The sequence below is a fragment of the Peromyscus californicus genome, unplaced genomic scaffold (assembly GCF_007827085.1).
Source record: "Peromyscus californicus insignis strain IS unplaced genomic scaffold, ASM782708v3 Scaffold_20__1_contigs__length_68692818, whole genome shotgun sequence".
NCBI classification, from domain to species: domain Eukaryota; kingdom Metazoa; phylum Chordata; class Mammalia; order Rodentia; family Cricetidae; genus Peromyscus; species Peromyscus californicus.
Genome location: NW_026294503.1, coordinates 24,713,313 through 24,734,424, shown reverse-complemented (window position 1 = coordinate 24,734,424; position 21,112 = coordinate 24,713,313). Strand labels below are relative to the sequence as shown.

Sequence of the window (21,112 nt, the reverse complement as noted above, 5' to 3'; positions counted from 1 at the left end):
AAGCATAAGGAATAGGAAAAAAAAAAAAAAAAAAAACAGCTGAGACCATGGTGGGAAAGGAGCGCCTATGGACATGCTTTGTTTCTATTTTAATTTGACATATAACAGCTATGCATATTTATAATGTATAAAGTAGAATGGTTTTTTAAATGACGTGGAATGATGAGATGGGGGCACTTGGCATACCTGTCACTTCAGGTGGCTATCGTTTCTTTGTGTGGGTGTGTGGGGGGGTGGATTTCTGCTAATCGTGTTTGTCCTACTGCTACAGGTCACTAGACATTATCCCTCCCACCCAACAAAAGCATTCATCATCTTTTCTCCAGCCCCCACCCCCCACTTTCACACTTGCCAGGCTCTAAGAACGTCATTGGATATGCTTTTTAAAAGGCGTCGTGCATGGGGCTGCAGAGATGGTTCAGCAGTTAAAGGCACTTACCTCTCTTGCAGAGGACCCAACTTTGGTTCCTCATACCCACATGGGAACTTACAACTATGTGTAACTCCAGTTCCAGGGGATCGAATGCCCTCTTCTGGCCTCTAAAAGTGCCAAGCATGCACATCCATGGATGCAGACAAACACTCACACACATACAATAAAAATAAAATCTTCTTTTATAAAAAAAAAAGGCATATTTAAAAAATCCTTTTTAAAAAGGAAAGTGTGTTTCCTTACCCTGGGAGTGCTGAGATACCAGCCTGGGCAATCCTCCGAAAAGGCACACATTTATGACCTTAAATATTCACCCCCAGCTCTTAAGGGATCCTATAGTACGATGGAGATGGAATCAACGGTTAAATTTCTTCATAATGAAACGGGTCAGTGTGGCCTGGAGAAATGGTGTGTATTTCCTCAGTGCACGGGGCCCTGGGAACATGAGGGACTGTTACAAAGATGAAATAATTCAACTCAGGGGCAAATGGAGTAACTTGTGGTGAAGGACAATTGCTCTAATATCCCAGGGAAGATGAAACATGAGAAACTCAAAAAAGGTCTGGCTGCACAACTCGGGCAAAGGTGAGCCAAATTTGTACCTAGCACAGGAATTAAAGAGCTGTTTATTCTCAGGGCCATGTATGACCCTCATCCCAGCCCTGCACATCTGGGCAATCACAGATGTTCAGAAGCCTTTCTCCTTTCTCTGCCGTCCCCCACTCATCATCTAGCCTTCAATAGGTTCTCCTACTCAGCACAGTGATGGGGACCGGGCTTCAGCTCTCCAGCTGCAGGAACTGGGGAAAGTTACTTTGGATCTCTGACTCTCAGTCCTATCACTGGCGGAATGGGGACAAGTCCAGAGTCGCTGTGAAGAAGTGTTGAGAGGCATGTCCAGCACTCACATGCTTTCTGCCACAGAGGATTCCCTAGGAGCGAAGGCAAGTTGCATTGGCCCTGCAAAGAACAAGGCTCCACTTTAAGCCGTCTCTAGTTAAACGGAGCTGATTCTGGACTGCTGCTGTGTAGGGTGGGTGAAGTTCTGAGTGAGTGTGTGTAGTTGACATGACCACCACCCTGTCAAGGACTCCAATGCCTCAGACCCATGGGAATGGCAAGGCCTTCCTCTGGTCTGATGTTGACAGTGTATGCACAAAGTTCCAAACACAGATGCCTCCTCCTGAGGGTCTAGAGCCTGAGACTGCTGCCTACCGAGAACCCTACTGAGATTAGGTCACCCACATCCTCACTTAGCAGTATACAATAAACACTGGCTTCCCAGTGTGTCTCCATCAGAGTGCATGGCTGCTGGTGGCCATGTCAGAGGAGCAGTAGATGACAACTGACTTCAGGGGATTGTCCCATCACCATGCAAGGCACCAATGGGTGAGTCTCAGATAGGCAAGGCCCTGAGAGTCTCAGCCCCAGAATGTCTCTTGCTACTTCTGTGTCTTTGTGTGTTTGCCGCTGCCATTTTTCTCTAGTATCTGGCATGGTGTGAATGGGGGTGGTGGGGAGATCCTTACTGCCCTTAACTGTAATGTGATTATCTCTTGGAAATACCCCACTCTACCTGTGGATTATTATGAAGATGATTTCTTCTTACGTGGTACTGTTTAAAGTGTTGCCCCCTCGCCCCTAATAAAACAGGGCTGCAGAGGATAGAAAATAAGAACAAGGAAGTGTCACATAGCTAGTTTCTCTAGCTGAGGAGCTGTATATCCTGTAGCTTAGGTTAATGATTAATAAAAACAATTGTGTCCCAGAAGCTAGGCTAGCTCAAGTTCTTTTAATCTTATTGTTGAGAGATGTGTTCACAGGTTTCAGTGTGCATCATAGCTGAAACAAAGCTTTATATATGACTCAAGTTTGGGTTAAGATGCTCTTGTTAATAGCTTTGAGCTTAAAAGTAAAACCCAGGGAAACAATCAAAAGTTTAGAAAGGCACATAGTTGAGTGAAGGACTCATTAAAGTCAAGGAACAAGAACAAAGCAGCCCAGTTATTATCAGCCAATGTGCCTTTCTTGCTAGGATGGCTTGGTGATCAAAGATGATGATTAATTCCTTGTACCCATTTCTGCCCTCAGCTTCCTGACATAAAAAAACTGTTGATGGGTGGGTATGCACCCTGAGGATTTAAAGTAGAGATGACTGATTCTTTTTCATATATAAAACTTTAGATTTGTGTTTCTTCTAAGATTTCTTGTAAGATTACCTTTTGAGATAAATAATAAAACATTTGGTCCTTTGTAACTGCAAAATGCAGCCTGGCAGTAAAAGAACTGGCTGAGGAAAATGTCTTGCTTGCTTACATTCTGTTAATCTATAACAAGTTGCTTGGATATGAGTGTGTGTGGGTTCTTGGGACAACTTGTTTTTTACCTGTAATGTGTAAAATGTTTAATCATGTAAGGGATATGGAAAACATGTTGTTTTTCTTTTGCTTGTATTCATTATAATCATTCACTTAAAAATAGAATATAACCACATTGTAATTTTTCATACTGCTTGAAAGATTTTGCTGGGGTATATAAGTTGTAAGGGGAAAAATAAAGTTAGTTAGAAGGAAGATATCAAGATGGACAGAAGGGATACAGCTGGATAGAGGTAAGAAAAGAAATAGAGAGAAATGAGAGAGAACAGTGAAAGACCCTAAAAGTGTGTGTGTGTGTGTGTGTGTGTGTGTGTGTGTGTGTGTGTGTGTGTGCTTCCTCTTTTTCTCTGGCCCCAGAGAGTTAAGTTTGCCCCCCTCACTAGCCCCAGAGAATTAAGTTTTACTCCCTCATATAGAAAAATCAAGTTGAGTGTTATTCACTGACTCCACTGACTCCCCATCAAACCTGAGCTGCTGGAGGTTCATCCTCACGTCAATCCTGGCTTTTCTCTACATGTGTCTGTCAGTTCTTCATTCTCCGTTGCCCTAATCATGTCAGTTCCAAAGCTGTGCAAGATGAGGTGCTGGTGCTTCAAAATAACTCAAAAATTAAAAAAAAGTTAAGTTCTCTAGAGGGAAACATTATCAGTTTGGGCTCCAATTTCTCTACATATTGTTATATACAATGCCCATTGTGCAATAAAGCATGGTATGTAATGTGGTCGAATGCCAAGAGGAAACAACAACCAAGGAAACAGATCCCAGGGGATTTGGGTAGTGCCATCATCAGACAGAAACTCTACAAGAGCAAGACTGACTCTGTCCAATAAAAGACATGATGAAGGATTTCAGTAAAGAGTTGAAAGCTAAAGTAAAAAGGAAGAAATGGAAGTTCTACGAGCACACATACAGCCACCAGAAAACCTTGGTGAAAGTCCATTTTTTTTAAAGGCACAATAATAAGAATAGTACAGAACTTCTCGTCAGAGAAGGGAAGCCCAAAGGCAGAATAGTATGTTCAAAACATGGGATGAAATTGTCACCAACCCTGGCAAACAAAATGGTCTCAGAAGAAATATATTGGGTCCTAGTTCAGATAGCAAGTGTGTGTGTGTGTGTGTGTGTGTGTGTCCCGGCTAGATACAAACCTTAGTCACATGTGTGACACTGCAGTAGATAATGCTCCCCAGGAAGGAGATGTGAGAGCAACATTGTCAATGTCCTGACATGTTAGCCACCGGAGGAGGCAAGTGTCATCTCTGTGATTAAGCTGATGATGAGGTCTCCTGGGGCCTGAGCAGAGTATTCTGAAAAGCCTTAATACAACGCCAGAATCTTCCTTCTTGTTCTCCTGACCCCATCACTAGCTTATTTCAGGTGAATGGCTTCTACAAAATCCAGGTCAGTAGATCACTAATTGATAATGTTAAAACAAAAAGAACACACAGAGATGCTATGTAAGACTAATCCATTCACTTAATTTGGACCACTAGTGAGATGCTTTAATGAGCAGCAAGCATGAAGGAGGAGACTCTTACTTTGCTCAAGTGGGACTTAAGAGAAAGGCAAGGACAATATCTCTTTTCCTTAATCTGTACCAAAGAGACAAAGATTAAAAATAAATGAAAAAAATATGGACAAAGCTCATGTGACGATAAGTGAAAACTTCCTGGGAAGTGGCATAGGATCTAGGAAGGCAGATATGCCACATAGGTTTATAAACACTGTACACTGAACAACTCCAGGGGGCGCTATGCATGGCATTAGATAGAAATGGCCCTTTCTTGGGATGTGTAGTGAGCCTACTTGGTAGTAAGGTAAGAGAGCATTTCTAGAATTTGGAGAGTGTGGTAGACAGATAATGGCAGCAAGATCTGTGTTTTGTCTACTTAGGAACATTCCTCAGGAACACACCCACACATAGCAGACACTGAATAAATCCATGTCTGAGTGTATGGATCAATGAGTACAGTAATCCTTGTCTTCAGCAAGCTGACACAGTGACAAAGGAGGCATGGGCTGTTTCAGTTGCCTACAAACAATGGGGCGAGTGGACTAGACAGAGAGGCAAAGCACAGGAGAGAACATTTGAAATAGGGTGGGCGAGCTTCCTGGAACAGACACCCATTGCTCTGAATTGTGATGATTCTCACAGACAGGCAAATGGCTCGGCAGGAGTTGAGGTGGGCAGAGTGGGGAGGCATTTCAGAATGAGTGGCTGAGTTATTTCACCATGCCTATGAGCAGAAGAGTAAATCTACGAGATCCAAGACCCTGCAGTGGGCGGCCATAAAGAGGCCATAGCGGCTGCAGGGTAGGTAGAGCTAATGTGTGACCCTGAGAAAGTAGTTTGAGGCCAACTTTTGAGACAGCTTAAAAGCCAGACTGAGAATTTGATATTCACATACAGTCTGGATTTTTTTTTCTCTTCATGGAATGCTAGCCATAATAAAACCAGCATGGTTTTGTGATTACATTTGGAAATACTAGGTTTTGAAAAAAATATTTTTAAATGTTCTTCAGAGAGCCTTTACCATGGTAGCAAGTATTTCAAATCCCCGAGAGAAACGTTCCAGAGAAGCACTTCTCAAACTCTATTCACTGCATTTGGAGGAGCTGGTGTTTTAAAAAAAGCAGCGTTTGGTAAGTAGTCTCCTAGGTAAGGAGTGGGGAGCAGCTGAAGATGCAGAAGGAGGCAGAACACCCTCACCTCCCGTTCTGGAAGGAACATGGAGAATGATGCAAACAGGAGAACGATTGGCACGAGATCTAGAAGAGCCCACGGAACAGCGAAGATGGGAAACAGGCATGGAGGCAGCTACGGGGCTGGACGCCATGGGCATAGATACCACGGATAGAGTTAAGCTGGCTTTGAGCACTTCGGAGGGGCTGGGATAACAGCTGGGGACAGGCTTGGACTAGGAAGAGCAAGGGGCAGCCAACGTGGGCGGCTGATGGAAACAATGGATCTGATGAGTACATAGAAGAACCATGCCACCAACTGCTGAGTCAGGGGAGTGTCTCAGCATTGGAAGCAGGGGAGTAAGTCATCCACAGACCCAAAGAGGTGGCGGCTGTGACAAATGAAGGCATCTCCAGCCCCAGCGTGCTCAGCATGTCTGAGCTCCACCTGCTAAGACAGCCGTGCTGACGATCAAATCATAAATGAGAAGTCCTAATGAAAGCCTGGCGGATTGCATCTCCTAAGCTTACCTCTGACAAAGCTCCTCTATAGGTCACCTGCTGAGAAGCAGCAAGTGTCTCATCCGTGTGCCTAGTTCTGAGAGACGGGGTGGGTAGGATCATGGGCACCAAATGGCAGAGCCCTTGGGGCATCTTTAGGGGTCAGCTTGTTCAGCCCCTCATTGAAAGACTTCTGGAGAGACTTAGAGACTCGGACCAGGAACTTATAAAGACAGTTGTGAGTTGGGAAGAGCAGCTGCCTAGATTCAGCTCAGCTAACCTGGAGCTCAGCATTCCTGTGTGCAGGGTGGCAGACCAGGCCTTGTTCTCCCAAGTCAGTCACCACAGTCCTCAAAGGTCCCATGCTCTAGTAGCCTTACAAAGAAACTGGGCACAACTGTGCTCGTTAAGAGGAAACTTTGTATGGCTAGGTAGAATAAGTCAATGGAAAGTAAATTTAAGACAGAGTGGGGCGACGTGGCACAGTCATTAAAGTGCCTGCCACGCAAGCATGAGGACCCGGGTTTGACTCCCGGCATCCACAAAAAAAAAAAAAAGTCAGGTGTACCTGTAACCCCAGAGCCGGGGAGTGGGGGACAAGGGTCTCCCTAGAGCTTGCTAGATAGCTAGTCTAGCTGAATTAGCTATAGGTTCAGTGAAAGGCCCTGCTTTCAAATAAGTAAGTAAGTAAGTAAGTAAGTAAGTAAGTAAATAAGTAAATAAATAAATAAATAAATAAGCATGATTGAGGAAAACATCTGACATCCCCCTCAGGGCTCTACATGCACTTACACACCCACATACAAATATGGATGCACACAAATATGTACACAGACACACAGTGGCATATACACACAAAAACTCTAGTGAAAACCAAAGTCTTATTGGAATATGTAATGTGAAACAATTATTAAATTTCCTCACTCTAGTGATTTGGAGGGACTGAAGTTCCCAGAAGACATGGGAACTTCTGGAGTCGGAAGCCTGCTGTCTCTTGGGAAAGGAAGCTGTCAGTTGATGTGATGTTATAGAGGAACAGAACACAAAGGCTTCCTCTAGAAGAGGGGGGGAGCGGTCAGGGCGGAGCTCCTTTAGAATGGGTTCAGCGTTGTTTGGTGTCTGCCTGGGCTTGAACCCGAACAGCGTGCTGACAGCTCATTTGAGGAAAGACTGGACAGCTTGGTTTGCAAGGCTGCCTTCTGTTCCGATACCCACACTTCGGGGTGGCACGCAGCTACCCGGCTACAGATGGTTTTGTTGGAGACCACTTGTTTTATCACGCTGACATCCTAGAATTAGTGTCTGTCTTTCTAGTGCTACTTTCCTACTCTGCTGGACTCCAACTGCCTGGAGCTGGATGAAGCCAGTCCTTGAATTCCCATTACCTTGCTCCTACTTATCCAGACTCAGCTTCCCTGGCAGAGTTTACTCTTTCTCCAGAGCTGCCATTTCCTCCATAAAAAGTTTTTCCTCCGGTGACTCAAAACACAGGAGATAAAGTCTCCGATAGGATGGACTTAAGAATGCATCACTGCAGCCAACTGCAGCTTCCAGGCTACAGACAGAAAGAGAATTTGAGTTTGAATGCAAATACGTCTAACCTAAATCTGTCCTTAATAATGAACACAGTCTAGCCCTCCATTTTGGTTAGAAATCTGTCTACCCAGAATCTAGATTCTGACCTGCCACGCTGACCACATCATTGCCTTTCTATCCATTTCGATTTCTAAAATCAGTAGTTGGGACCAAAGATCTTGCTTCAATAGCCTGTGGCATAGCAATATTATTAATAATAAAATAGTATGTACGGACTGCTCTGTACAAGACACTTTGGGTAGAGTGATTAACAGCTACGTTTTTAAACAGAAACAGGCACATTATAGCAAGTGGTAGGTCTGAAATTTCTCTCCATGGGATCTAGTCCCCCTACCTTCGTGGTCATTCTTGCTGTGTGTGTTAGGAATGTGTGCCTTCCGTTTTCCTTATCAAGTGAGTTAAGTTTTGTTTTATTTTGGATTGGGATTTCTGAAAATCATGTTTTCCTATAAAAGATGTTATTAATGCAAGGTCAAATATGTATGTTCAAATTGTAACCCCACCACTATGACATTTTGGGGGTTCAGCCGCAAAGAAGAATACAGAGTCCCCATAAATGTGATGGTGATGAGTCTCTTATAATAAGAGACCCAAGAAGAACATTATTCTTCCAGCCACATGCGGTACAATGAGAAGGTGGCCGTCTAAAAACCAGGAGGTGGGCCTCCATCCAACACCAAATCTGTCAGTGCCTTTCTGGAATCCAGCCTCAACTGTGAGAATATCTAACAAACAATGTTTGTGGTTTGGGTTGTTCAATCAACGGCATTCTGTTACAGCATCCTGTATGGACTAAGATGAAAGACTGACCCAATCCGAAGGCAAAGAGCCACCAGCACCTGGTGCCACAGATTGTGCAGGTCCAGGAGAAGAACCTCTGGAGAGCCCATGCTCCCTTTTTGTTTGTCCTTGGTTCAAGTCCTGCTTGTTCTCTACTGGGCAGCCAAACTTCAGAAACTCAGCTCCCCTTCCTAGACACACACACACACACACACACACACACACACACACACACACACACACACACACACTCCCTCTAGGACTGCAGGGAAGGACTAGGAGTTTGTTGACCTTGGAGAACAATGTAATATAGTATAAGAAGTAGAAGCTTTAAAGGCCCAGGTTCAGAGCTCAGCTTAATTGTCTATCTGCAGAAGGAGATGAGGCTGGCCAAGTGCACCAGTCCTCAGCTCACTGTCTCTCAAATGCAAATGGTAATATGTGTCTCCAGAGGCTTGAGCAGGGGTCGAGTATGTTGAAAGATAAGAGATGCCACAACCATAACTTCAGGCACATGGCAAGTACCCCACAAATGCCCGATGCCTTCTTTTTTCATGGTCTGATGGGATTGAGGGATTCTGCTGTAGTTCAAACATTGATGACCCAACCCTCAAGGATCTTTCATTCTAGGATTCTGATTTGTGGTGCAGCAGTTCTGAGACTAACTCATGCTATCAAAGTTCTTGAATGTCAGGTTCTAGTCCCCCAAAGAAGACACTCACAGACACAGGATAACAAGGATGGACCAGGCATTTGCTCCACTGAATAGCACATCCAAGGGGAGCTACATCTCTGGCCAACCAGAGCAAAAAACATCTGGTACAGATGCTCTGAACCTCTTACCTGCAACAGCTCAAACACAGCAAGAAGGTCCCCTCCAGAGAGGTTTCCACAGAAGATGGGGTGATAGCACAACTTGGGGGGCTCATAGTCCTGGTCAGCTAGGGTCACAACCGGAGCAGCCACCGTAGCACCCAAATATTCGGGCTTCCCCTAGAGAGGCAATGAGTTTTTAATTGTCATCTACTTAGTTCTGACCAGCAACAGTGCAATTTTGCAAATCATTTTTACAAAGTTGACAGCATCAGCTTTCTCCTCTTGTCTTCTACCAAGCACCTCTTGCCCAGTCCCACCCATGACTTGGGGGACAGAGGGTACTCTCAGACCCCCAGTGAAATGCTAAGAGGATATAATCTTGGGGCCTCACTGGTCCAAGACTCCTTCTATAGAGAGCTTAATTAAAGTAATCAACCAGGACTGGAAGGAGAAAAGAAAGCACAAGATAACAACAGATGTTCCAAGGCTACTGTGGACAGGATCATGAGCTTTAGACCTACGTAAACCTGAGTCTGTGGTCTCTAATCTGCCTCTTTCTAGCTTTGTGACCTAAGCTAGGCACTCAACCTTTTTGAGGCTCATAAATAGGGCTAAAGCTTATTTCTGTTCATAACACCATAAGAAATAATGTAATCTTATATAACATTTGTATTATGTGCCTAAATCCATAGTAATGGAATATTGATGACTGAGGCCAGTATGTTTAAGTGAGGGTAGTGGAAAGGGGAAATGACCTTTGTATGTATGTACATGTATGGACTTCGAGTTTCTTTAAGAACTATTTATGGCACCTGCCTCTTCCCCAAGCCAGCTCTCAGGCCCATGATCCTCCAGGAAAGGCAGGAGTTATAGCATTTGATCTACTTTGCTATTTATCTCCAGAATCATGAGAATATATGTTCCATATGGGTAGGACTCCCTGCTTCATTCACACTGCATCCTCTAGCCTGGGAACCCGCTGAGCGTGTATCTGCTGAGTGACAGCTGGTAGACATGATCTGGGTAGTCCAAGGACATCGCCCATCTTCTGTTTTGTTTGAGGTCAGGCTTCTGCAGTCATGCTACACTACTGCCTTTGGATTCACGAGCCAGCATTTACACCGCCAGCAGGGAAGGAGGTGGAAACAAGGCTTTAGCTCAGCCACACTTGAAAACAAACAGAAGTGCCTGCTGGGTCCCATTGGCATCCTTCAGGAGGACTGATGGAGTCAGGACAGCTTGGTATAAAATGCCTGTTCCTCTTAGCAGTTAGTTTGTTAATCATTTTTATTGGGCATGCTTAACTCCAATGAGCCCTGGAAATGTAAGAGGGAGCATAAACCCGAGGAAACAATTTGCCATATGTAAATGTGTTTCTTACAGTGCCCGTCAACCCTCACGGACCGCAAGCCACGGGAGAACGAGAGAAAGTTCTAGACTGGAAACACAGGCCAGAAGAGTTCAATTCTAATCATCTGATTATCATAGTTTAGGTTCATTTTAGCTGCAGCCCGGGGACATGATCTTACGCATGTCTTTCCATATTTCTCCCGGAGGAAAGCACAAACTTTCTGTATTGTCTGTCTTTCCCACAATCCTTTTTCCTTTATATCTGAAAGCATTAGCTTGATTTTTTTTCCTGTGAAGAAAAGGGCATCATTGAGTGGGGATCTGAAAAGGAAATAGAAAGTAATGGAGTAGTGGTGCGTAGTACAAGAACTAGCAGGCTAGGATAGCAAAGGACTCCAAAGATGTGAGATTCTCTTTCAAATAGAAAACAGACACTTATGATGAAATGTGCATTCCAAGGAAGAAGAGTGAAAGGGTATTTACATTGTGGGTCTTCCTCCAGAAAATCTGTACTGCGTGCTGAACAGGGAAATTAAATACAGTGAACCCCAATATACAGTAATTATGAAGGGGCCGAGGGAGGGGATGCCACGCTTGCAACTACCAACTGTACATGAAAGAGTAGACCCAAGAGTTGTGTTTTCCTGTCCTGACTCTCTCTCTCACTAGCTGTGACTTTAAAGAAGGCATTTGAACTTTCTAGAACTGTCTTCCTTTCTAGAGAACAAGAAGGGCAGGACAAAACCCTCACGTTCCTCATGGTCCCTAAAACCCTTGTGAATCTCACATCTTGTTTCTTCCCTGACCTTAGCCCACCCCAGGGCTATTGTGAGCACACCAGGAGTAAGGAGGCTTTGGAAATCTTTTCAGAACAGCTTTTATACTTTATAGATTTAAGCTTCCTGAGGGGATAGAGATGTCAAAGAAAAGAAATAAATCTTTGTCATTCATTGTAGATTTCTTAACTTAGAGAAGAATGCTTGTCATAGTCACTTAAACTTACCAGTCAGCTTTGGGAGTTACCTAAGGTTTCAGAGCACAAATGTCTTTGGAGAGGTTTGGTTTATCACCAAAGAAGGCCGTGATGAATAAGCTGTTGCAGGGCCAAGCAACAGACAGGTAAAAGAAGTGACCCAGTTACAAGTCTGAGTCAGCAAAGATGCCTATGCATTTCCCTCCCGCTAGGTAAGAGCAACACAGACCTGTTTGCAAAAGGCTTGGAGAAGTTTTATAAACATCAGTAACATGGGACCAGCTAGGAGGGTGTGGTAGTTGTGGGTTGGCTTAAGCAAGCATCACATCCCTACAGAAGTGGGCGTTGACTGAATTTTGCTAATTTGATGGGATTTTGATTATAATGTAAAGGTAATTCTGAAGAACAAACCCTAAATAAAGCAGTGACTATCATCAATGTGGTTCTGTATATCATAGCATGCTGAGGTCAAAGCCACTGCTGGCTCCTGACCACTCACAGTGTCAGGACTTCATTGACTTTTTTTTAAATGTTTTTCCTTTATTTATTTTTATTTATTTATTTATTTATTTATTTATTTATTTATTTATTTATTTATTTATTTTTGGTTTTTCGAGACAGGGTTTCTCTGTGTAGCTTTGCGCCTTTCCTGGAACTCACTTGGTAGCCCAGGCTGGCCTCGAACTCACAGAGATCCACCTAGCTCTGCCTCCCGAGTGCTGGGATTAAAGGCGTGCGCCACCACCGCCCAGCCTTCATTGACTTTTGAGTCAGTTCCTGCAGTAGAGGTTTTGGAAGAAGGTGCAGTCACTGTTGCCCCGTGACACTTACCACCGCATCACTGTCATAGAGTTCCACCACCACTAGGGGGGGAGACTCCGCCAGCTCCCTCTCCTCGCCATGCAAAACCAATTCATTGAAGAGCAGCATCTGGTTCCAGGTAGGAGAGAGAGTCTGGGAAATGATCTGAAAGAAAACCACAAAGGAACCATTTAGCTGAATTGTTCAACAGAAACATGGATGCCGAGGAGAACCCATGGCAACTGTTTACTCAATGCCAGGGAATGCAAATTCACAGTCTCTAGGAAACTTCATATTCATAATGTCTTATTAATGGAGTACTGCTTAGTGTCCTATTTGCATAAACAACTTTAATTTACCATGGTGCTATGATGGCGTCAGCTGCCCTTATTGAGTGCTTATTATGTGCTTCCTATAGCACTGTGCATGCACTGTCTCATCCAAACCTCAAAATTGTTCTGGGTACAGTTATTTGCATGCGTGTTGAAGACCAAGAAACAGGTTCACATGTCCAAAGTCTTCAGATGACAAACTGACATTCCATCTGGATCATCCACTTTTACCAGGTAAATACCACTGGCATCTCCACTTTAGGGATCCCTTCCACTGAGAAAGGGGGGGGGATCAAATATAATCTTGTTATCAAAGGCTTTAATGTTGACTTTCAAATCTCATATACTTTATGTAGAAGTCTATAGCTGTGTGGCTGTTCATTGACTACTCTGAATAGACCAGAATCATCCCTCACCATTTGACATGACATCCTTCTTTCACAGGAGTTGCCATGGCAGCAAAAATAGTGACATTGGTAATGGTCTATACCCATCATACAGATGGAAAAACTAAAAATCAAGGCAGGATGATAGTATGAAGAATTGGTCTAGAACCGTGAGGGCCTCATCAGAACTGGCCCAGAGCTTCCTTCCCAGGCTGCTCAAGAGGAACGTTTAGAGGGGAGGATATTATTTAAATTTGAGTTCCCTTCTCTGTTTATTTAGACATTTGGAAAGAGGCCAGTTTCGCAGACAAAAGGCTGAGTTGTTCGCCAAGTAGGTGGTCCCGCACCTGGGCAGACACTGCCCATCACTATGTGGAGCCCGTACTGGAAAGAGTCCACGGTCACAGCTCTCTTCCAAGCTGTGCGATCAAATGGGTCTCGTAAGTGAATGTGTGCAGCAGCTGCTGGATCCTGGGGAAATTTCCACTGCACCTCAGAACTGTGCCTGACCCACCACTATCAACTCCAGGAGGGCTGGGAGGAAGAACTGGCCTGCACTAACCCTCAGACTTACATAAAACTGCCAGCTCAGTTGTAGTGCCAGCCAGCTCCGGTTAAATTGTTTGCACGGTGATTACGGAAGAATAGCTTTATGGCTCTTTATGTAAGCCGTGAAAGCATCGTGCGCCTGCAGCTCACCTCCTTTCTTGGGTTTTTATTTTAGACTATTCCGTGTCTCAGATACAATGCGGTTTTAAAATGCTTCTGAAAAATCTAGCTTTTCTGACATAGGAAGACAAAAGTTCAGCCAACCCACAAACAGGAGCGACACCGTCGCATGTGTGCTCCGTGTCGCTTTTGGGGAGACAGGTGAGCTCTCTGCAGCACACACCTGACTGACAGTGGAATGTCAAAACAGTCAGTGATCTTCACAGCATCTTCCCTACAGATGTGTTTGAATCACTTCCTTCCCCTGCGGCTGGAAATGCCGTTGCATAACATTCCAGAGGCCAGCATTCACTCTTCACTCTTCATCCATCATGTACCTACAGTGTGCTAGGCTGTATCCTCTGCAAAGTGTGTACTTGACAGCCATTTGCATGGATGGATGAGAGGGCACTCACCTGTTCTCCAAGTTGCCACTATATGTAAAATGTCACCTGGTCACTTTAGAGCAGTCCTGAATGACTCACCCAAACAAAAGTCTCCCACTTTGCTCAATTACCCGTGATTAGCCTTGTTCCTTAAGGGCTTCCTTGAACTGAGGTTCAAGCATCGTTTGAAAGTTCAGGGTAAGACTTAGTTAGCACTGTAAACAGTTAGTCAGATGTCCTGGATAGAATATGGCAGTAGGAGTAAAGACTAAATGGAATTCGGGCTTAATTAACTACCTGTGACCAACTTGTACAGGTGACTTAATGTCTGATGTTTCCCTTCTTTAAATGGGCTAACACTCATTTTGTCGGAGGTAAAGAATAGTCACTGCCTGGCATACAGTAGGTGCTCAGTAAGTGCTTGCTACCCTCCCTAAATATACTCCATCTCGGTCCATATTTGTTTATAAGTGAGTAAACATTGAGGGCTGGGAAGTGGCTCAAGGCTAGAGTACCTGTCTAGCATCTGTCAAGCCTGGAGTCCAATTCCTTACCTCTCTCTCTCTCTCTCTCTCTCTCTCTCTCTCTCTCTCTCTCTCTCTCTCTCTCTCTCTCTCTCTCTCTCACACACACACACACACACACACACACACACACACTCACACTCACACACACTCACACACTCCCCTAAATGCCTACTCTGTGACAGTCTTGGTACACTGGGTGATCTTGTCTAACCATCCATGACTTCAGGACTAAGCGTCAGTCTCATTGTTGGCACCCTCAGACTTAACCATCTCTACCATCTAAGATGCCCCACCCTCTCTTTCTGTCTCGTCTCCTTACACACATCTGGCTCCTCTCCTCATCAGCTCTCAAAACCTTTCTCTATGGTTTCCTCCTCTTTTCCTTTATCCTTCAAATCCTGTTTCTCCATAGTGTTTACAATAACTGGACATCCCTGGCCACCAAGTCACTTTGTAAAGGACTGATGTGCAGAGTGTCCTTTCGAGGCTGGCTCTTCCACACGCCAGGTGCTCAGTTCTCCTGGGAACCAATGCCAGGACACATGGGTGCTACCTTGTGAACACTGGGCTTAGCTGGGCTTGCAGGGCTTCAGACTCAGCTTTCCCCAGTAGAAATATGAAGAAGGCCTGCCATCCATAGACCAGGCCCTCAGTCACAGACCAGGCCCTCTGATGTAGCCCAATACCCAGACAGGAGAGGAAAACCTGGGACTTTCTAAATAAAATCAAGACAGAATGGCTAGGCAAAGGTGACCTCGGAATTGGAGAGACCTGGGTCTCCGTCTTGGCCCACTGTCTCCTAGCTGTACAATCCCCAACCCTTACTTTTTTTTATCTCCAAAATGGGGAGTTACAGTGAGGGGTGGTAAACAATGTACACAAAATGTTGATTGTTGTGTCTGGCACGTGAGAGCTATGAATAAGTGACAGCTGTTATTATTAGCAAAAATTGGGCACTTGATTCAAAATTAGAGGCAGATCCAGGGTTCAGCAGAACCTATTTTTCCCTTTCAGATGATTATTTGATAAACAAAGTCCATCTGTGCCTTTGAGATATGAATCTCAATTAGACCAGCATGCTGTATGGAGATGAAAACCAGCAGGATAGTTATGTGGCAGTCCGGTGAGCTCACTCAGACTCCCCCAGGGTCACTTCAGAGGGCCTGGAATTGCGTGGTTGAAGCAAGTGGATGGATGGCCCTTGGATCTGCCTTCCAAGACTGCTCTTGTCTGGGGATGGCAGTTGCAAGAGCAGCCAGCATGAGCAGTCAGGCAGAAGCTGTTGGCATTTCATTCCATCTCTTTATTAGGGAGATGTATATGTTGCCATCATGTCTACCACAGATGAAGAAATTGAGCCCTAAAGGAAATTCTGCTTAATGCCATATATCTAGTAAGTATGAGACATTGGATTTGGACCAGAGCAACAGAACTCTACAGTTGTGTATTGATGTGTGTGTGTGTGTGTGTGTGTGTGTGTGTGTGTGTGTGTGTGTGTGTGTGTATGTGTATACACGTTTGTAGGGAGTACACATATGTGCAGGTGCATGTATGTGTACATGTATGTGGAGGTCAGAAGGTAACCTCTGGTTTCATTCCTCAGAAGCCATCTATCTTGTTTTTTTGAGACAAGTACTTTCACTGACCTAGGGATTGGCTAGGTAGACATTGAGCCCCAGCAATATGCCCATCTCCATTCAATTCCCCAGTGATAGGATTAAAGTGTACACCACCACACTTGGCTTTTTACCTAAGTTCTAGCAATAAAATCAGATCCTCATACTTTCCTGGCAAGCACTTTACAGGTAGTGCTCTCTCTCCTGGCCCCTCTCCAGGACCTATGTGGACAGTCACTGCTGTGCATGTCCTCTCAAACACCTGTTGCACAAATCCTAAATGGTCTTATAATAAAAACCCGGAGTCAGATATCAGGGTGAAAGCTGAAAGATCAGAGAAGCAGAGCAAGCCACAGTCACCACCTCTTACCTCACCAACTCCTCAACCTGAAGAAGAGCGTGAGTTCCTGTTTCCTCCTGCCTTAAATTCCTTTCTCTGCCCAGCTGTATCACTTCCTGTCTCAACCTTCCTAGTGCTGGGATTAAAGGTGTGTGACTCCCAAGTACTGGAATTAAAGGTGTGTGCCACCACTGCCTGGCTCTGTTTCTCTTTTAGACTGGATTAATCTCGTGTAGCCCAGTGTGGCCTTGAACTCACAGAGATCCAGAGGGATCTCTGCCTCCTGAGTGCTAGGATTAAAGGTGTGTGCCACCACTGCCTGTCCTCTATGTTTAATCTAGTGGCTTGTTCTGTCCTTGTCTTGTCCAGGCAAGCTTTATTTTCTAGGTTACAAACAATATATCACCACAAAGACCAGCCAAGAGGAAGGTCTTCTGCCTTCTTGTCTCCATTAGACAATGGGTGAGGATGGGAACACTTTCCTTCCAAGGTCTCTCTACACTTCTCTGAGACAGAATGGACCCATCTCTCCAAATGGCTCCTGGAGGCCTTTGCACAGCCAGGCACATAGGGCTTAGCACAGTACCAACCAGCCTATCTGTCTGGAGGGCCACGTCCATGTCTGCATCATACATTATGCAGGAGGAGGGTCTGCCCCACCCACTCTTCTCTAATTTTGCCAAATACAAATAGACTAGATATTATAACTATAATTCTTGCTTGATAATTGTTTTGTTATATGTAATTTTACTATGTTAAAGTTAAAACCTTCCTTTTTGAAAAAAGAAAAGGGGAAGTACTGGGGATGTCTTTCTGGATGCTGTGAATGTGTTGCTCTGATTGATTGATAAATAAAACGCTGATTGGCCAGTAGCCAGGCAGGAAGTATAGTATAGGCGGGATAAGCAGAGAGGAGAATTCTGGGAAGTGGAAGACTGAGTCAGGAGACACTGCCAGCTGCTACCATGAGAAGCAAAATGTACAGACACCAGTAAGCCATGAGCCATGTGACAAGGTAGAGATTTATAGAAATGGGCTAATTTAAATGTAGGATCTAGCTAGCAAGAAGCCTGAGCCATTAGGCCAAACAGTTTTAATTAATATGAGCTTCTGAGTGATTATTTTATAAGTGGGCTGTGGAACTGCAGGGGCTTGGTGGACCTGGAGAAAAACTGTCCAGCTACAACCCACCATCTCCTAGAGCCCATGGAGAACCAGTACTCAACAGACACTAGCTAAATGGATGTGATGCTGGTTCCTATCACACTCTCATGTGATAAATCAAAATATAGCCGAATCCATCAACTGGGTCATGGGGTTTGTCCTGGAGAAAGTGCGTGCCCTCTTGACACCAGTCAATGTAATGGCCGCCGTTCATCAGTCGCTTAATGCACTTAACTTTTCACGTCTTCACAAAAGCTCTGCTTTGGAATGACAGAACTGGGGTCTAGGGAGTTCTTTGTCTGGAGACAGCTGCAGAATAGATGAACCAGAGGCTGACCTTGTGTCTCTTTGTTTCCTACCTCTCTGAGATGGCCAACTCTGTATGATCTTACCCTTCCCCAGCCAACAACTAGAGAACAAGCAAAGCTTTGGTGAGTGCGACTGAGTGAGAGGATCTCCTCCTGCAGGACTTGTGCTGACTAGGAACCCTTTTCTGAGCTGGTGCTTGGTGTGTGAGACAGGAAGGAAGCAGAGGAGTCCACCATCTGCCCATCTCCTGCGACAAAGCACCTATCACCAAGTGGTGTTCTCCAGGGGAGAGGGCTTGAAGCACAGTATCGGTAAAAAGCACCCTAGCTGCTAAGTGCAAAGTTTAGAACTTCCTGATGGGAAAGCTGGACCGCCCCTCTCCCCCTTCCCCCAGCAGGTAATGACAGACTCTAAGTCTCGGGAGGGCTGTCTATGCTGGCTTCTCCTTTCTCGTTCCCTCGCTACTTTCCACGCCTGGTACTCCTGCCGGTGACTGGGGAACAACAGACTCCTCTTCCCACTTTCCTTTCCTGTCCTTGTCTTAGCTTTAAGACTTGCCCATCTGCTTTAGGACAGTGGTTCAAGGGGACCGATATACCTTCTGTACGCTCCTGGCCCACATTGGCTTCTGAGTCTGAAGGACTGGCCTACCGGGAGATGTAACGGGCAGTGTGAGCCCTCTCTTTCTTTCCCAGCTCCGCTGTGCATCAACTACAGCAGAAGGGGGGAGGCTGTGGGCTCTCTGGTTACCTTTGTGGTCTGGCACTGGGACAGGAATGTGACTTTAGCGAAGGGATCTGAAAGTCCATTGCTGTCAGCCGCAATGAGGCCCCGGGCTTGGTACATGTGTGCTCTCAGCTGGAAGACATGCTGGGCTGTGGAGGAATTATGGAAAGGGAAAACATAAATAGGCTTTTAGGAGTAGTATGTGTGAACGTGTGTCCGCAAGTGACAGGTGGCTGTGCATCCACAGAAAGGCCACAGCGACACGAGTCCTGCCCTCCTCCGTGACCAGGTGGAGAGGTACTAGAGCAGAGTCCCTTAGAAGCACACGCCCCCCCTGAGTTTTTACCACACTGTGTTTCTTAATCATCATCACAACCATGTGAAATATGCCATTCTCTCCCCATTAATATATGGGGAAAATGACCCCCAAATGGACAACATACTTTCCCAAGTGTGCAGAGACCAGATTTTTCTTCTGCCTAATTCCAAAATCCACTCCCCCCCAACAAAATGTCATATTTTAGCAAGCTTAAGTCCCTAGGAATCTCTTGTTCTGTGTGTGGGGTGTGTGTGTGTGTGAGTGTGTGTGTGTGTGTGTGTGTGTGTGTGTGTGTGTGTCCACACGAACACATGTGGGCACATGAGTGTACAGGCTCATACACAGTTAATATAAGGCTGCTTTACAAATAGCTTTTACTTCCATAAACTCAATAGATGTATTGAGTTATCCATCCAGCTATTCTTCTACTTTGGCATTTTGAGTGCCTACTATGTAGGATTTTGGTATTAGTCTCCAAGGCACAATTGATTGTATCGAGACAGTTCTTGCCCTTGGAAGCTCCTAGAGAAGGCTGAAGATTAGGTGAGAACCCAGATCACAGTGTCGGGAGGGTGTGGTTGAATGGTGGTGAGAGGTCTGGCCAAAGGGCCTGGAAGACAAGGAGCAGGAGTGAGCACGTGTTGGATAGGATGGAACACAAAGAGAGAGACAGGTTGGAGGAGGTTGGCATTCAGTGGAGGACAGCGCAGCTGTTTACAGTCTTTGGTCTGTGGGGACCTCACCTCCACTGGCTCTTCCAACTCACTCCTTGTTTTCACGTTCCCTTATTCCCTTTTGCCTTCTTACCCACCCATGTCCACATCTCTGAAAGGCACTATATTAGTATAACCCATGTCTTTGTGTTGCCATGGGGATCGCTATGAAGGAACCCTTTGTGTATTCATTGAAATAGGTCAGCTTACTTAAATGAAGGGCACACATATCCTATGAGCACCCCCCGCCAACCTTCATCCATCCACTCCAGCAACTTCTAGGCATAAGTCCCCCATGTCCACACAGGAACGTGAACACAGTCATTTGTAAAGTAGAGGCTAATCATAATTCCTCATAAAGCTGTTATAGGAGGCTGAGGGCTAAGGCCAGTGCCTGGCACTGGGAAGTGGCAAGAAGGTGCTGGTATGCTCTTCCTATTGATTGTGGCAATGTTGCCCATGGTGGGGAGCATCTGGAAGCAACCTGGGTATCACCTCAGCAGGAATGGACAGGAGAAATGTATGTGGAAGTGAGGGTCACGGACAGTGGTAGTCACGTGACCTCAGACCTCAGAGATGAACGGACAGGAGAAATGTCAGGCAGCTTTTAAGCATTTAAAAATAACACGTTTGAAGTGTACACAGCAAAACAGCAGGATCTCAAGAATCTAGTACATAGTGGGAAAGGCAAAATAACACAAAACGTGACAAATTGTTCCTGTGAATTGAGATGACGTACACATAAGAGAACGGGTCGTAGTCACCAAAGCGCTTTCAAATACAAGGGAGCTGATTCTAGGGGAGGTAGCTAGTCTTTCGAACAGACCTTCAGGATGGTAGTGTTTGGTAGGCAGGGATTCGAACCTTAAGTGGCTGTAGCAAGGATATAGGATGAGCCAATTTAAAAAATCAGTAACAGCAAGTCATTCGGAAGCAGAAGTCTTGGCTACTTTGTGTGGAAGTAAGGGTCACAGACAGTGGTAGTCACATGACCTCGGACCTTGGAGATGTGCATGAAGAACTGGAAAGGGCCAGAGGCCACATAAGACACTTGAAGAGGTAGGGGTGTGTGTGTGTGTGTGTGTGTGTGTGTGTGTGTGTGTGTGTGTACACTCAGGAGCAGATGATATCAGAGTAAGATATCAGGAGAATAGCATTGTAGGTCAAGCTGTCAATGGACAGAAGAGATGTAAGGGGTAGGTCTAAGAAGACAACAGTGTCCCCTGTGGGTGAAAGTTTGAAGGGCCAGATCCCCACACACTGAGGGGTGGGGAAA

General features: G+C 45.2%; 1 protein-coding gene across 1 annotated transcript in view; it reads right to left on the bottom strand.

Moving 5' to 3' along the window:
* The window catches only part of Fer1l6 (fer-1 like family member 6), a 125,935-nt gene that overhangs the window by 47,617 nt on the left and 57,206 nt on the right, over positions 1-21,112 (bottom strand). Inside the window, exons 19-21 of the mRNA XM_052747861.1 lie at positions 18,829-18,953; positions 12,341-12,475; positions 9,214-9,363 (exon numbers count right to left, since the gene is read on the bottom strand). Coding sequence (XP_052603821.1) covers positions 9,214-9,363; positions 12,341-12,475; positions 18,829-18,953 — 410 coding nt within the window. The remainder of the gene's footprint in view (positions 1-9,213; positions 9,364-12,340; positions 12,476-18,828; positions 18,954-21,112) is intronic.